The sequence below is a fragment of the Erythranthe guttata genome, chromosome 3, assembly GCF_056151865.1.
Source record: "Erythranthe guttata isolate IM_541 chromosome 3, IM_541, whole genome shotgun sequence".
Lineage (NCBI taxonomy): Eukaryota > Viridiplantae > Streptophyta > Magnoliopsida > Lamiales > Phrymaceae > Erythranthe > Erythranthe guttata.
This window is the reverse complement of record NC_142535.1, coordinates 17,356,437-17,373,641: the sequence shown is the minus strand read 5'-3', so window position 1 is coordinate 17,373,641 and position 17,205 is coordinate 17,356,437. Positions and strand designations below refer to the sequence as shown.

The 17,205-nt window shown below is 33.9% G+C and overlaps 4 protein-coding genes and 1 non-coding gene across 8 annotated transcripts; 4 read left to right on the top strand and 1 right to left on the bottom strand.

Moving 5' to 3' along the window:
• The first annotated feature begins 918 nt into the window (after nt 1–918).
• TRNAS-UGA (transfer RNA serine (anticodon UGA)) lies at nt 919–1,000 on the top strand. Its single transcript has one exon. It is a non-coding gene; the product is annotated as a tRNA-Ser (tRNA).
• An 851-nt stretch (nt 1,001–1,851) lies between these two features.
• On the bottom strand, nt 1,852–4,458 carry LOC105963409 (WD repeat protein). Of its 4 annotated transcripts, none has more exons than XM_012987810.2 (8): nt 4,287–4,432; nt 4,130–4,210; nt 3,651–3,868; nt 3,486–3,568; nt 3,262–3,373; nt 3,044–3,118; nt 2,764–2,960; nt 1,852–2,170 (listed from the first exon to the last, which is right to left on the bottom strand). In XM_012987810.2, the coding sequence occupies exons 2-7, from the start codon at nt 4,203–4,205 to the stop codon at nt 2,802–2,804; spliced, it is 723 nt and encodes a 240-aa protein (XP_012843264.1). In that variant the 5' UTR covers nt 4,206–4,210; nt 4,287–4,432; the 3' UTR covers nt 1,852–2,170; nt 2,764–2,801. The 4 variants fall into 4 exon arrangements, with proteins under 4 accessions (XP_012843264.1, XP_088671945.1, XP_012843263.1 ...); XM_088815819.1 differs by having other exon boundaries at nt 3,651–3,859; nt 4,287–4,426; XM_012987809.2 differs by lacking the exon at nt 1,852–2,170 and having other exon boundaries at nt 2,568–2,960; nt 4,287–4,458.
• A 6,229-nt stretch (nt 4,459–10,687) lies between these two features.
• On the top strand, nt 10,688–11,914 carry LOC105963446 (uncharacterized). The gene has a single exon (XM_012987851.2). It carries the CDS (start codon nt 10,884–10,886, stop codon nt 11,763–11,765), a length of 882 nt encoding a protein of 293 aa, XP_012843305.2. The 5' UTR covers nt 10,688–10,883; the 3' UTR covers nt 11,766–11,914.
• A 1,669-nt stretch (nt 11,915–13,583) lies between these two features.
• On the top strand, nt 13,584–14,720 carry LOC148771984 (uncharacterized). Its single transcript, XM_088815298.1, has 2 exons — nt 13,584–13,610; nt 13,974–14,720. Exons 1-2 carry the CDS (start codon nt 13,584–13,586, stop codon nt 14,718–14,720), a joined length of 774 nt encoding a protein of 257 aa, XP_088671424.1.
• Nucleotides 13,991–16,978, top strand: LOC105952753 (uncharacterized). The gene is made up of 2 exons (XM_088815818.1): nt 13,991–15,311; nt 15,421–16,978. Exons 1-2 carry the CDS (start codon nt 14,812–14,814, stop codon nt 16,790–16,792), a joined length of 1,872 nt encoding a protein of 623 aa, XP_088671944.1. The 5' UTR covers nt 13,991–14,811; the 3' UTR covers nt 16,793–16,978.
• Nucleotides 16,979–17,205: the final 227 nt, after the last annotated feature.

The following is a 17,205-nucleotide window of genomic DNA, read 5'->3' as shown; positions in this document are numbered from 1 at the left end:
GATACCAAATGTTTACAGTATTTTTTGGTGCGAAATAACATTTGGAATCCACCGAAAACTCTGGAATCCACTAAAAAAATAGAGAAAACTCTAAATATTTAATTAAAATTCGAAATTTATGTTAAAATAAAGTCCTAAGGCAGCTATTTATACTAATAAAACTGAAAATCCTAATTAAAATAAGAAAATACTAAAGATTACAAAAAACGGCAAAAACGAGTTAGAGCCTGATTCTAGTAGATCTCTTAATTTTGCGAAATCCAAGGCGTGTATGAACGCCCATCTTGGGCGTTCCAATATGTTTTTGCGAAAAACAAAAGCCCTACAAATCGATTTGTAGGGTTTTTTTTAACATGAAATTGGTTCCGTAATCGACCTACCCAATGCATATTGCACATAAAAGAGTCGAAATTACCTCAAAAAATCGAAGCACAATCCTTCTTCAAGCTTGATTTCGAATTTTTGATTTTTTTTTTTTCTTTTTTTTTTTTTTGCTATTTGCAGTTTGAGGGGCTTTTGGATTTTTTTGGGAAGTTTTAGGGTTTTAGAGAGATAAAGTATTTTTTAATATAAACAGTAAATAGCAATTTTCAAACAATAAAAAGCATTTCGTATATAAAATAAAATAGTTTTTTGTTCTTCATAAGATACAAAAAAAATTGATGTTACAAATAATCATCTAAGTGAAAATGCATTATAATCACGAGTGAAAATTGGAGTGCAATTTCCGAATTCCATCATATCCAATTCAATATTCTGAGTATTGAAGAATATTTTTCATTCAAAGTCTCTGAAAATTGTTCCGGACTTTTCTTTCTTTCTTTTTATATTAGAATTGGAATATATGTGAGATTGTGATTTTCAATCTGAGAAACATTACCTATTGAGTTATTGAAGTTCAATAAAATGAACACTAAAGTCGATATGTCCGAGTGGTTAAGGAGACAGACTTGAAATCTGTTGGGCTTCGCCCGCGCAGGTTCGAACCCTGCTGTCGACGATTAAGTGTTTTTTTGTTTCTTCCCTTATTTTTATCCCTTAATTTAATTTTCGAACTCGATATTGAGTCCCTTTCTAGCTTCTTCGCTCTTCGTAATCTTGATACCTCTCTCCTTTGCAACTCAGTGATTGCGCGTCGGCACAGTTGGATTGCAAAGTTTGGGTTAAGTTTGGAGTAGGGGATGCCACAAGTCATAATTTTTATTATCGGGTCTTTATAATTTTGTTTGTTGAGGGAATTATACTGGTTATTTCTACTCTACACCCATTGAAGGTTACACCTAGTGAATTTTTACCGTTGATCTACACAGATCAATATGGATGTATGTGTGTTTGTGTGCTTATGAATAGTAAAGATCTACCCAATGTATTTCACGAGGTGTAGCGTAGTATAAACCGAATTATCCCCATTTTCCCTATTAATAAATGCGCAAATTACTCGGCAAGACACAAAACACACGCGGAGTGTGTATGTGTGCGGGCTTATTATGAATTTCACAAAATTATTAAATTGAAAACAGTGCACCACATGAACACACACACTGGGTGTTGGCGGTCTACATTAACTAACAAGTATGAAATGCAAAATTAAGCAAAGCACAAGAAATAAACATGAAACTTCTAAAAAAATCAACACATTCACATAAACACAAAACTGCACTCACAAGACAGAAATTTCATATCATTGCACCACAACACACACACACACACACACACACACACACACACACACACACACACACACACAAAATGGTGGAGCAATTCCTTTCTTCCTTGAAATCTTACAGAAATTTCATATCATTGCAACACACACACACACACACACACTTACACACACACACACACACAAAATGGTGGAGCAATTCCATTCTTCCTTGAAATCTCACAGAAATTAACAATCGAAAAAAGAAAAGGGAGACGGCTTACAGCGAAAATACATAACTTTCAACTCTATAAATAGAGTCGAACACATCTCATACGATACACTGCAGAAACAAACAAACAAACACACAGCAAGAAAAAGAACGATAAAAGAACATAGCTGCTAAGATGAATTCCAACAATGGACAAAGCAGCAGCAATTACGGTAAGAAAGGAAGCGTCGTTCCTAAAGAGAGGGACCATGTTATCACGATGGTGGGCAAGAAAATCGTCGACAAAGTTGTCAAGTCTGTCGAGAATCACAACAACAAGGGAAAAGTGAATCCTGGTAATTAGCATACGCAACAATTGGTTTATTCGTCTTTTGATTATAGATCACACTTGTAATGTTCGAAGTACTGTACTTATTGCGCACCAGATACCTGGCTAATAATGTGTCCGTTAGACATTTGTTCCAGGATTTTTATTTCATTTGACACGTTTATATAGTACTGAAAAAAGAATTTCCTTAAAAAGACAAATCGGTCGTTACCATTTTCGATATTACATGCAAATTTCCTATTGGTCAAAACCTTTCAAAGTTCAATATATTCGTCTATTATTGAATATAAGATGGTTCTCGATATCCATTCACACACCGCAGAGCAGAGCCAGTAATCCCAAAAGAACAAAACAGAAAACGAAAATTAAAGGAAAAAGTTGTTTTCTTGATTGTATAGAATCTCGTTCCGACAGATATTAGACAAAAACGGAGCACGGTGAACAGATAAATAATAAAAACTTAAATATGAAAAAAGAGATGAGAAGCAAAAATCACATGCTCAAAGCTCTCATATACTTCTACAGAGTAAAGGATAGATCGAAAAAAGTTGAAATACATACGATTAAGTCGCTAGTGCTTGATTTCACCATTCTCTTCATTAATCACTGATGTCGTTATAAACTAGAGGCTCGTGGCCATCTTCGACACCATCGACTTCCATGGAAATATCGGATCCCTCGTCATCACTTTCATCATCATTGTCCTCGTATATGAAAGGCGTCACCGTATCATTCTCCTCCACATCATCATCAACAGTCTGTATAGAAAAAAAGTGATTGTCCCTTTTTTAAGCTTCCTCGTGTAAACGAAAAATAGCAAGTATTCAATAAAAATGTTTACCTCTGCATAAAGCAAGTCCAAGCAAGTTGATAACTGAAGTACGTGGTTGAAAGTCGAGACTCTCGATTCTATCAGCTGCATATATGTTCAAAGTTGCTCTTCAATATTTTAGCACCGTTTGCTATGACAAACACAAAAAATGAATCTTTACCTATATATATATATATATATATATATATATATATATATATATATATATATATATATCCTTCTCTAACCTGATATATCGAGTTCAGCGCATTAGACGAAGATTCTTGAGACATTATACTGCCTGCATGCTGGAGAAGTAAACTTCTGAGCCATGGAATAGCGCAAGCCAAGACAGCCCCCCTGCAAATAATACGTTCATATGCGAGTTTTCAAGAACTAACGAGGCAAGAAATACAGCTCCGTATCAAATATATGTTTCAATTTGTACAGACACTTCTTTTCGATTTCTCACCTCAACTGAATAATCGGTACGAGAGCATGTAAGAACACGAGAACATCAGAAGGATTCAGCACCGACAACGAATTCGAAATGACCTGCAGTGCAACAATGCATCATGTTATTATTATATATTAAACGAGAGCATCTTTCAGAAAACGAGAGTGAAACAATTAGAACCTTCTCATCTTGTCTGTGTAAGCATTCTATAAGAAGCGCTCGATCTTCCGATCGGAGTGCTTGCTTCAGTAAGATATAAATCGAGTCCGCACTAGGCGGCTTTAAATCCTCGATTAACGCATTGTCCTTCCCTTCCAATTTCAGGCTTGCAAGCTTTTCACCCATCGTCGGTTCACTCAAGTCATCCATCACTTCATTTACATCTTTATCTACAAGACCTTCGAACGAAGTCGCAATAAAACTTAATAATTATCGCCCATTCGAACAAACAATTGTTCTTCCTTAGAATATTCAATTCGTAAAAGAGATAATCCAATTTACAAGCAATGTAAAATAAAATTAAACTTCAATTGAAACTCTCACACAATTTCAATTTTTTTCCTATGAAAAAAGAAAATCTTCGATGAATAAACATACTGCGAATTTAATTCACAATCCCACCGTAAAAATCGGAATCAAAAATTTATCTCTGAACTTACCGTCGTGAGACAAAATCCCAGTAGCTACATCGGTGTCCCTGATTTTTCGTTTCGAAGATTTATCCTTCTTTCCCATTATTCCTGCGTTCAATCAAATCAATTAAATTAGAAGAGAGATTTCACCGGAAGTGGACGAAGCAAATGCAAAACGACGTACCTAGGGCTGGATGGAGGATAACGCTGCGGCGGCGGAAGGCTGGTTACAGGCGGCGGTGCTGGGAAACGGCGTCGTTAAACCCTCGCGAAAAACCCTACTCTTTATGTGCTTGTAAGAGAGCTTTGCACCCCGGCTGAGGACTAGTCAAAGGCAAGTATTTTATTCTAATTTCTTAAACATTTTTCTAGAGGGGTATTTATTTTACGTTAATTCCACTTTCCCCCATATACTTTGGTTAGATATTATTTTACCCATCATACTCTCGATTCCCTTGTACTTGAAAAATTGTCTCAATGTGGCTCTCGCCTTTATTTTTCAAATCTTTGACTTTAACACCAGTTGTTCTAAGTGTAAGAATTACAAAAAAGTCACCCATCTCAGTTTAAATAATTATTAAAAAAATAAAAATAATAAATAATAAATAGTGGCTAGCGTCGTGGACTATGTTTTCTCGTTGTTTTGAATATTTTTTTAATTTATTTTTTTAATTTTCTATTTATTTTTTTGTTTTTTTAACAATTATTTAAACTTTGAAAGGTGACGTTTTTGTAATTTCAGAGCTTAGATTAAATGGTATTAAGATTGAATGTCTGACAAGCATCAACCAGAGCCACATTGAGACAATTTTTCAAGTGTAGGGATGCAATCGAGAATAGAAGGGGTTAAAGTGATATCGGGCCAAAGTACAAGGGGAATGTAGAATTTACCCTTTATTTTATTCTAACATTTAAAAAGTTTTGTATTATTAAATTTAGGGTAAATTAGACCTACACTTATCAGGTATACTAAAAATAACTTTAGGTTTCATATGGTATTGGTAATTACAACCAAGATTTCATGTATTGGGAACCGATGTGCACTATATTTGTTTCGCTCGGGCAGTTAATGCTACCATAGACGAAAATTTATAAATCTTATATAAAATAATAAGGATTTAAGAAATGTTAGAAGAGTCGTGTCATCCCTAGCTCTATGTTGTCTCAACACTAACGGAATAACTTATCCAATGCATTATTTCATTAGTGTTTCTAACAATGTTTTAGGGAAGAGGATTGTAATAACCGATACTACATGAACCTTAAAATTATTTTAGCATACCTCATAGGATGAGGTATAGGAGTAATCAAGTTTAATCTATCAATTGGGACTAAAAAGTAAAATTAAACTATTTTAGTTTTGGCTTCTATTAAAATTAATCTCGGTTATTTAAAAATAAACATTATTAATCTATTTTAGAATATATATATATATATATATATATATATATATATATATATATATATATATATATATATATATATATATATATATATATATATATATATATATATATATATATATATGGGTAAATTACAAACACCCCCTGAGGTATGGTCAAATTACAAAAATACCCCTCTTGTTTGGATAATTACAACCGCCCCCTCAACTCTTCAAATTTAGTGGAATTTTCGAGATTATATGGAATATTATCACTTTTGTACCCGTTATCCCATTCAAACACTACATTATGAAGCAAGATGATCATAATATGTGATTTTTAGCTTGTATATATCAGTTTGTGGTGCATCGAAAACTGTATTTTTACACAAAACGAGTACAAACTAGAGCACATTCCACGGAATCTAGATGATTATGTTGAATTTGGCACCATAAGGGTGGTGGTGTAAGAAAAAATCATAGTTGAGGGGGGTGGTTGTAATTATCCAAACAAGAGGGAGGTTTTTGTAATTTGACCATACCTCAGGGGGTATTTGTAATTTACCCTATATATATATATATATATATATATATATATATATATATATATATATATATATATATATATATATATATATATATATATATATATATATATATATATATATATATATATATAAGCTAAAGAAAAATTGTAATTTTGGTCCTATATGTTGGTTTCTCTATGAATTTAGTCCTATAAGTTGTCTTATTTCAATTTTACATGCAATAATTATGCAAAATTAGTATTTTTAGTCCTATTTCACTCGGACTTTGAATTGTAGCCGTCGTTTAATGATGTACCTAACAAACTCGTAGAAATTTATTTATATAAACACTTAAAAATTATAAATGCTCCTCTAATTTGGTTTATAGATGTGTCGTCTCAAATAATTAAAGTTATACCAATAGCAAATTAGATGTCGAATTTATGGATATTCAAATGTCCATGTACGTAAAATGCGTCAAGTTTATTTATTTGTCGCGTCATAAAATTAAAAAATCATGCAAAATAGGATTAAAAATACTATATTTGCAAAGTTATTGCGTATAAAACTAAAACATGACAAATTAAGAGGATTAAATTCCTAAATATGACAACATGGAGGACCGAAGGGACAATTTTCGATAGATGTAAGGCAGGTGATTTTCGTTCACGTGCATTTGTCCCATTATACAGATTTTTCTATACAAGTTGCAATAGTTGCGGGCCATAGCCAAAATCAATTTTTTATCTTTTATTATATATATATATATATATATATTATAATATTATAAATTTTCTACTATATATATATATGATAGCTCCAATGAAGTTGATCAATTTGAGTGTGGAAGCTAAGCCAAGTATGAGCGGGGTTGGAGACAGTAGTGCAAGGGGAAGCGCGGCTCAAGGCGGCGTTGGCGGTGGCGGCGGGCAGAGAAGAGCGGCGGCGGCGGCGGCAAATGGACAGGTGGCACTGGCAAGGCTGCCGCCGAAGAGAGGGAATGTGATGAGAACAATCATGGCTGATTTGAGAGGATATCCTCCTACTCCACCAGATCCTCACCCATCTTGATTTATGTTCCAAAATTAATTATGTTCAATTAGTCTCATAATAATAATATTTATCATGTCTAATTATTAATTACTTGGGTGTATGTATATATATAATCTCTCTCTTCAATTTTTTTTTTCTTTTCTTTTCTGTATATTATGGTAGATTGTGGAGACTGGTGTTGATTGATGAAATCAGCATAATTAAATAAATTCGTGTGGAGTTTTTTGTATAGTATATAATTTCTCTTCAATCGTTTTATTTAATTTTTTGTGTTCATGGTATTTTGATGATATATCATCTCTTTCAATTGAAACTTTGAAACAAAAATTTATTACAATAGTTTAGATGATTAGAATTTTGAGGAATGAAATCGAGAGACCCGTGATCTGACCCAGAATCATCCGTTTTTAGAAAGTAAGTAGAAATTATTACTCCATCCATAATTGGGGGTGGTATTCGGATCAGATTATTTGGGTTTTGACACGACCCGATCGAGTTTTAACCGAACCACTTTCAACCAATTTTCAGCTCATCTAATATTATCTCATCTATATATTCTTTTTATTTATTTATTATTGAGCTCCATTTAATATATTTTACTTTGGGTTTCTAACTTGTTTTTATATTGCAATATTTTGTTTGGTATTCCAAGTTTTTATATTGGCACTTATTCTTTCATAACAAATAAATGACTTTGTAATAGGTTATGATAGTATAATGGCAATTATTGAAGTTCAAATATCAATATTTATTGTTGGATATTGGTGCCATTAAAAAAAAAAGAAAAAACACAAACTCAACCCGAAATAATCGTTACCGGATTATTTCGGATAATGATTTTTATGTCAAAAACTCGAATAACCCAATCCAATTCGAATGCTCACCCTGTCCATAACCATTTAATTTATCCGGACCCGCCCAAATGACAAACGGGTCGGTCCAATATAAGAGGAATTTTGTGGATGGTAGAATTTATTTGTATTAAGAAATTCAACGGTTTATCAAATATTTAAGAACATTATTATATAAATAAATAAATAAAACAAAATCTTACAAAATATTTGATTCCCCAAAGATATTGTATCGTATGTTGGCTGAGGAAGCCGTGTCAAATTTTGCCACTCTAGAGGATGACGTCATATTTATTACGTCATAAATTAGTCACTTTTCCTTACCACTACGGCAAAGTGGTGTTTGTAAATGATTATTTAGAAGTAGAAGTTAACGATTATGAATTAAGTTAGTTTTAAGTGTTTATTACTAAAACTTGGGTGTTTGCAATTATTCTGGAAAATAAATTTAAATAGAAAAAACAGGGTTATGAGTGCTTTTAAAAAATAGCTTATAGCAGATTATTTTAAGGTGGTGTTTGCAAATGATTATTTAAAAGTAGAAGTTAGTGATTGTGAGTTAAGCCAGTTTTAAGTGTTTATTTCTAAAAGTTGGGGGTGTTTGCAAATTATCCGGAAAATGAACTTAAATAGAAAAAACAGGGTTGTGGGTGCTTTTAAAAAAAATAGCTTAAAGCAGATTATTTTAAGATAGGCAAAAGCAAAAGTCGATTTTGCAAACACCTGAAAACAGATTATGAGCAAAAAAAAAAACTCATAATCACTTTCAAAAAGCGTTTGCTAACACCACCTAAGAGAAGCAAGAGCAAAAATTGATTTTACAAACACCTAAAAATAAATTATAAGAAGAAAAAAAGCTCATAATCACTTTCAAAAAGTTTGTGTAAACACCACCTAAGTATCTAATTAAAGCCTTAATTTACCTGGATTTTTTTTTTAATTAAAATAAAACTGATTTTAAAGGAGAGTGAAACTTATTTCTTGACCAAATCAATATATATAGATTAATTATATAACAAATAATAAAAGTGTAAGCAAATAACAAATAGTCTAACCTTGAACATGCACATAATACAAATAACATCTACTTGTATTAATTTATTAAAACTTGAGTGAAGAAACAAACAAAATCTAGCTGGATTTACTTCCTCGTTAAGCTGATCAATATGTGCCACGTGTCAGTTAGGGATTGGATGATTTTAATCAGCCTAATTAAATCATGTGTCTTTATATATGTCACTCCCATAATTAATTGAATCAATTCCATGACTGCAAAGAAAGTTTTCTCTTGAAATTCAATCACAAAAACAAAATTAAATTTAAATTGAATCCCAAAAAAAAATAAAAATGAGTGGAACAAGAGAAGGGGCGGCCACGAAAGAAACAGCCACAACCTCCGGCAGCGGCAGGCAAGTGATCACCGCCAATACGGTGGCGGCCGCCGTGCAGAAGGCCATAGCGCCGCCGCCGCCACCAAAGAGGGGAGAAGTAATGAGAAGAATCATTGCTGATTTGACCGGATCTTCTCCCCCTATTTCTCAATCCTCCTGATTGACAAGGATTAATATATAATCTTTTTGTAAGAAACAAAAAGAGGAATTTTATGTACATATCTATATGTAATATATATTTCAATTTTGTCTAAATACCATGGTATATAAAATTTTATTCATGTGTATATTTTCTTCATCCTTAATTTTTTTTCCCTCTTCATGGTTAATTGATGTAACTTATATGATAAATATTAAATAATTATAATGAATAAAAATTCTTCGGAGTACTACTTGCAACTCTAATGAGTATGATTTTTTTTTTATTTTTTTTTCTTATCGTAGAAGAATCAAGAGTGTTATAAATAATATATTATTCTAACGCAACGCGTAATTGTTTTCAATGTAATCGAGTTGATTAATCATAAAAAAAAAAGAGGAATAATCTTTTCTTTTTTTTAATATATATATTTGCCTCTTCCAATTTTTTTTTTTTATAAATATTTTCTTATTGTGCATATGAAGAGTTTAGAATTATGTAATTGATGATGATTAATTAGAGAACGAGGGCCAAGTTGTGTAGTTGAAGAATTCAACAATGGGGGTGTTAAACAATTTTTTTTTTAAAACTTGAATTTTGTCCAACTTTGACATTTTTGTTTTTGTTTCTCTTTTCTTAATTATGGATCATGGTGTGCATAACTATATTTAACAACTATTTAAAAGGAATTGGTTATCTTAATTATCAACATAATATCACAAATAATGAAAAAAAAAGACAATAAATCACAAACAACGTGAATAGACAATTACAAATATCGAAATCGAATGAAGGAAAAATCGCAGCTAACTATATAGGTGCATTGACTAAACCTACACTCTCGTATAATAGCTTGCAAACCATACAAGAAACGTAAATTATATTAGACTAATCATGTGTGAGAAATTCGACATAACGACCGTTGATACGTTGGATATGTGATTGTATTTGGTCCCAACTCCCAAGTACCAAAACTCGTGATCGATTTTCCTTTTTCCAAATTTATTTCGTATTAATTCCTTTTTTTTTGTTATATTTATTATTTGTAAGATAAAATATTTATATTATAAAAACATGAAAAAATTATACAATAATAATCTTGAAAAAGTGAAAAGCCCATCATTAATTTTCCAATTTGGCCCATATAACCGTTACTCCTCCAACTCCAACGGGTCAATAATAACCCGGCAAAAAATTTTAAAAATCTCAAAAAAGAACACTAAAGAAAAGGTAAAAAGCACCCCACAAATACTTTTTCCTTTGCAATTTGCCCCCTTTTCCTATCAATTTCCATATCTTAATTAATTATTATTACATTATAGTATATTGAATCAAATACTCTGTCCAATCCCACCTTTCAAACATTTCTCCCACTCTTCTTCTTCTCAAAATCTCCATTTAATTTTCTCCCTACAAAAAAAAATCAAGAATCAAGAAAAATGGGATCTTGCATTAGCAAATGCAGCAAACCAAACAAGAAAGCACTCAAAGAAGATTGCATACATATCCACGAAAAACTCGTTATCTCGCAAGATCCGATTTCTTCGATTCCATCGAATATTACAAAAATACCCTCACAAAAACCTCTAATTTCTCAAACGCCCTCTTTCTCTTCGTTTTCTTGTTCCACCGACGGCAAATGCACAACGGCTTCTTCATCGTCGTCATCATCAACATCTTCGTCGTGTGAATCTTCTACTTCGTCGTCGTTGACCACGGTCAAAGACCGTTCGTTCTCGAACGAGTTCTTGTACTCTTGCGTTAAGGAAAATCCACACGTGATCGGCCTTGTTAATAATAATAGTAATAAGGTGATCAAGGAAAAAAGTACAGCTTCTTCTCCGAAGAAACAAGTCTTGATCTTGATGAGTGGCGGCGGCGGTAATAAAATCCATCCTCATCAAAACCTCGACGCGAAAAAAACGAAGAGATCTTCGCCTAAGAAAAGGGCACGTACGAATTCACCTACTCTTGTTGTTAGGCAAAAGAGCTTCCGAAAAGAGAATATTAATAACAATTCTTTTTCCTCGTCGTCGTCTTCTCAAGGGATGATGATGAGGTCACCTTCTCCGGGCCGAAGATTCTCAACAAATGGGAATAATTCAGTCAATTATGGTGTGAACAGGGAAAGTTTTCGGGCTTCAAAGGCGAGCCCGAATAGAGATATGACGATTAGTAGTCGCAATTTTTCCGTGAAGAAAAACGATACGGTTACGAGAAATAATTTTGGGGCGAAGATCGATCGAGAATTAACGGATGATATTATCATGGAGGATATTAACAATCCTCTTATTGCTTTGGATTGCTTCATTTTCTTGTAATTCTTTTTTTTAATTTGTTGATTTTTCTTGCATGCAAATTATTTTTTATTATTATTATTTTTTTTTTCTTGTGGTATATTTTCTTGTAATTAAGATTCTTTTGTTTGTTTGAAGATTGAGTGTGATTTTGTCCCAATTTAATTCATTTATTACTTATTTGATACTTACAAAAAATTGTTGCTATAGAATTACATGTGTGTGTGTGTGTGTGTGTGTGTATAGATCTCTAGACAATATTATAACAAAAAATAGACAATATTCTCCCTTGGAAGCAAAACGGCTCGAAAACCGTTCTTCGACGTTCGTTTCAACTTCACGAAATTCAGCTCCTTCCAACCATTATAGTTAGATAAGTTAAGCTAACAAACTACTTCCCGACAATCCGCTTAAACTTTTCCATCGGACGAAGGCAATTCCCGATCAACTTCAACAGATCTCGAAGAAGTAGATACGGAATTAGTGCCTCTTGACGGAGCTGAAGAAGGTACCGGAAGCTTCTTAGGCAGCATTTGCTCGAAACGGTATGCATTCGGCAATCTAGTTGCTTCTGACATTAAAATCAAAGCTAATAAGCTCAGAATTAAGCACTTTTGCCCCCAAGAATCTAACATGATTAATAATAATAAATAATAATAATAATGGGTTAATTAGTCTAAGAAAAAACTTGTGTAAGAGCATCCCTTTTATATTACCTAAGTACCCTTTTGGCAGGAGACATGTTTGAGCAATCTAAGAAGTGTTGCAGCTTGTTTGTTTGACAAAAAGATGAAACATTTGGTAGACAATGTCTTAATTTAATAATCCTTAGCTGTTTTATTACAGTTTTCTAATTTATTTAAAATTAATAATTAAAAAAGTTTGTTGAATTTAATAATTAAATTTAGGGAAAAAGATGCAACCTCTCTTTTTTTTTTTTTTTTTTTTTTTTTTTTTTTTTGATAATGCAGGAACCCGCAGCCAACCATATAGGTGCACTGGGTAAACCTACACTCTCGTATAATAGCTTGCAAACCATACGAGAGATGTAAACCACACTAGGCTAACCATGTGTGACAAGCTCGACCTAGCGACCGTTGGCAAGGAGATTCGAACTTGGGTCAATTGACCCAAGCTCTCTTGCTCCAACCGCTAGGCCACCCTTGCGGGTAATGCAACCTCTCTTTGACTCCATGGGACAGTGCTTTATCAAGAAAATGGAAAATAATTAATTAAAACTTTGAATTAGTGACGAAAACTAGGTCTAATGATTAAGTAGTTAAGGTTTGCACGACCAAGAGCTGTCCTAAATTAGGCCCTTAATCATGACTTTGTTGAATTTTAAGATATTGTTTGTAATTTCATTCTAAAAAATAAAAAAATAGGAAGTGAAAAAACTAATTCCAATTTCGCTGGGAAAAAAAAAATTAGAACAATTGGCCGGAATCGTAATTTTGAAAATTGAAATGAAAAAACTTATTTCGAAATCGGAAATTTCAAATTGATCTGACCGGAACGAAAATTGGAACCTCAAATATATTCCAACTTCGATAAAAAATAGGAAAGATAGAAAATTACTTTATAAGAAAATATTGTTATTATTATTTTTATTTATATAATTTGAGGAATATAATATGAGAAAAGAATGTAATGCACACGGGGACTATTATTATAGGGGCTTGCTATTATCAGTGCGGTTTTTTCCAGCTACAGTGCGAAATAATTCATTTGTCAAAAAACACTTTAACCTTTTACAAAATCCTCTCAACCTCCAAATATTTCGACTTTCGTAGATCGTGATTTGTTTTCGTAGAAATCAGTTAAAACCCAACGATTATCAAGATGGCCAACATCGATCCCGTAAATGAGGTAAAAAAATACGTTTTAGTGTGATTTTTTTCGATTTTCAGTCGTTTCGTGTAGAATATCACGAAATTATTCAAGTCATTTCGTGTTGTTTTGCACGAAATGAACACTTTATTCGTGTTTTCCAGTCATTTCGTGTACAATACTACGAAATTATACCTATTATTTCGTGTAAAGTCACACGAAATAGCAGTAAAACTGTTTTGTTATTCATTTCGTGCAGTACTATACTAAATGTATGAATACATTTCGTGTAAAATTACACGAAATGTATGCATATACTTCGTGTGATTTTACACGAAATACCTAGTATTGTTATTAATTTTTTTTGTGCAAGTATCTAACCTTTTTTTTGTATTTACGCAGCCATATGACGACGACAATTTGTATTTTGATCCCTCGGTTTTGGATAAAAAGGAATATGAAGATTTCTCTCACTTCTTCCAAGTTGATATTGTGTTCGGCAGTAGGGAAGAATTAATCAACTGGGCGAAAGAAACTGCAGTTAGTCATTGTCACCGTTTGATTTGTCAGTCTAGAAGGGAGAATGCACAGTACATGACGTGTGACAAATACGGACATGGCCGACAAACGAATATCGATGTGGAAGATCCTAGAAACTCAGGAACAAAAAAATGTGGTTGTCCGTTCAAATTGATTGGCAAAAGGTCAAGGTTTGATGAATTATGGCGGTTGACTGTCAGCGATGGCAGGCATAGTCATCGTCCGACTTTGTTTCCTCACGGACAAGGTACGACTAGTCGTATAACTCCGCAACAGAAAGCAAGAATTAAAGAATTGCGAAATTCTCACGTGAAGCCAATGCTGATCATGGATAGACTGAGAAAAGATGATCCGACGATACAAACCTCTATGAAGCATGTTTACAATGAGTTGGCCAAGATTAAATCTGAGGAAATGGAGGGCATGACTGTTATTCAGTTTATGATGCATAACTTTCAAAAAGGCGAGTATCGATATTGGCATCGCGTCGATAGTGAAACGAGCAACACGATTACAGATATTATGTTTGCATGTCCCGAATCTATTCAGTTATTACGGTTGTTCCCGTATGTTATATTGATGGACTGCACATACAAAACCAATAAGTAAGTAAAAATTACGATTGTTCAAATTATGATTATTGTGTTTTAATGTCTTGTATTGTTTAAATATGTAAAAACAACATTGTTGTAGGTATGGAATGCCTCTTTTGGAAATAATTGGGATAACTCCAGTTGGGAGGAATTATACAATTGCTGTTGCATTTATGTCGCATGAAGATGCAGACACCTACGAGTGGACTTTGAATTGTTTGAAAGAGTTGCTAGATGGTGTCGAACCTGATGCGATCTTGACAGACAGAGAGTTGGGTCTTTTGAAAGCACTGCCAAATGTCTTCCCATTTTCGTATCATATGTTGTGTATATTCCATATAAACAGAAATGTTGAGGCAAATGCGACGAAATTTATGGGAGGCAACAAGGACCAAGGTCTAATATTCCGACGTGTGCTGTGGGCTAAGCTGGTGAAATCAGAAACCGAAGAAGAGTATCATTACAATTACAATGAAATTGTTGGACGGTATGCAGGGTATCCTAGGCTGATACAGTATTTGAATGATACGTGGTTGATATACAAGGAGAAGTTTGTTCGTGCCTATACTCGCAATGTGTATCATTTTGGCAACACGAGCACCAACAGGTATTACATGTTTTAGTTATTTAAATGATAAAAGATATTATATAAAAATAATATTTATTTTGTAATTTGATTGTCGTTGTATGCTCTGATTGTTGTTGTAATTGGATAGGGTGGAGAGCGCTCATTCTTCAGCGAAGGGTTGGTTAAATGCTTCGACCGGAGGTCTGGATAACGTGCAAGGCAAACTTCGGGACCAAGTTTATATCCAAATTAGTGAGCTGAAGTGCGATTTTTCATTATCATCCAAGATAAGGAAGCATACTGCAGCATGGCCGTGTTTTCAGGGTTTGATTTGTTATGTTACGCATCTGGCATTAGAGAAATTGGATGAAGAGATGGAGTCCCCGGCGATGCAAGATCCGAGTATTTGCACACACTATCTTTGGAATACTCATGGGCTCCCATGCGCGTGCAAAATTGTGCAGAAAATGGAAGATAATGACACGTTCGTCATTTCAGACTTGCATCCATTCTGGAGTACCATGGCAGTTGAGCCTTCGGAGCTACCTGAGTATCAAGTAAACCGCGAGGAGATTGTGGATAGACAGATTGATGACCTGAATTGCAATTTGAAGAAGATGAATTACACGAGTAAGATAAATGCCGTGGCCTCATTGCGTGGCATCGTTTATCCGTCTACGTCGCATCTGTCCGAGCCATCATTTGTTAAGACCAAAGGACGACCAAAGAATAACTCGACAAAGAGAGACCCTTCTGGATGGCAGTATCATATTGATGAGGAGACAATTAAGTCGTCGTGTGGTTCCAAGGGTCGCCAAACCTCATCTGGTGCAAAGATTCCTAAAACAAAGGTTGAGAGAAGCACTGATGGAACGCCTCAATCGAAGATGAAAGGTCGTGGTTCTCGTATTCCCACACAAGAATCTGCTGCCCCTACAATACCTGCACATGAAGGAATCGACTTTTATTCTTTCGTGCCCAGATTTATGGTCCGTCTTATTCAAGATTATGTTAACGTGATGGCGGATGGCAACTGTGGGTACCGGTGCGTTGCTCAAGCCGTGTACGGGGATCAAGAAAGATGGCCGCAAGTGAGAGGGGAGTTGCTTATTGAGTTATACGAGCATGCTAGTGTCTACACGGCGATGTTTGGCAGTACCGGATACGTTGAGGTCATACGCAAGTGTGACTGGACCTCAGGGCCTTGTCCACAAGCTTATTGGATGGACATGAATGAAATGGGATTGGCCATTGCTACCAGATACAGTGCATTAGTGGTACTTTTGACTCAAGTAGGGAGTATGACTTACCTTCCTATGTTTGGCAGTGGTCACTTATCATGTATGATTGTTGTGACATTGCACAACAATCATTTCATGTTTGTTAATTTGGTCGCAAATAGTCCACTACCACCAATCCATCCGGCATGGGTACACCATAGAGCTAAAAACTTGAGGCACTTACTCAAAACGTACAAACCCCGACTACTCTTGTACGAACAATTAAAGTCTGGTCGGTAGTTCAATTTGTAGTTGTATCTGAAATCTAGTTCAATTTTATTCGTATTTGAAATTTAGATCAATTTGTAGTTGTATTTGAATTCTAGTTCAATTTGTAGTTGTATTTGAATTCTAGTTCAATTTTTAGTTGCATTTGAATTCTAGTTCAATTTGTATTTGTATTTGAATTTTTAGTTATTTCGTACTGAATTTACCGAAATGTCACTTCATATTTCGTGGAAAAATCTACGAAATATGGTCTTCCATTTCGTAGAAAATTCCACGAAATATGGTCTTCCATTTCGTAGAAAACTCCACGAAATATGTTCTTCCATTTCGTGTACGTTTACACGAAATACACGATTTTTTTTAATCTAACAGTTTCGTCCTTCGTGTTCTATAACAATAAACACCGCTATTTCGTGTGAAAAGAC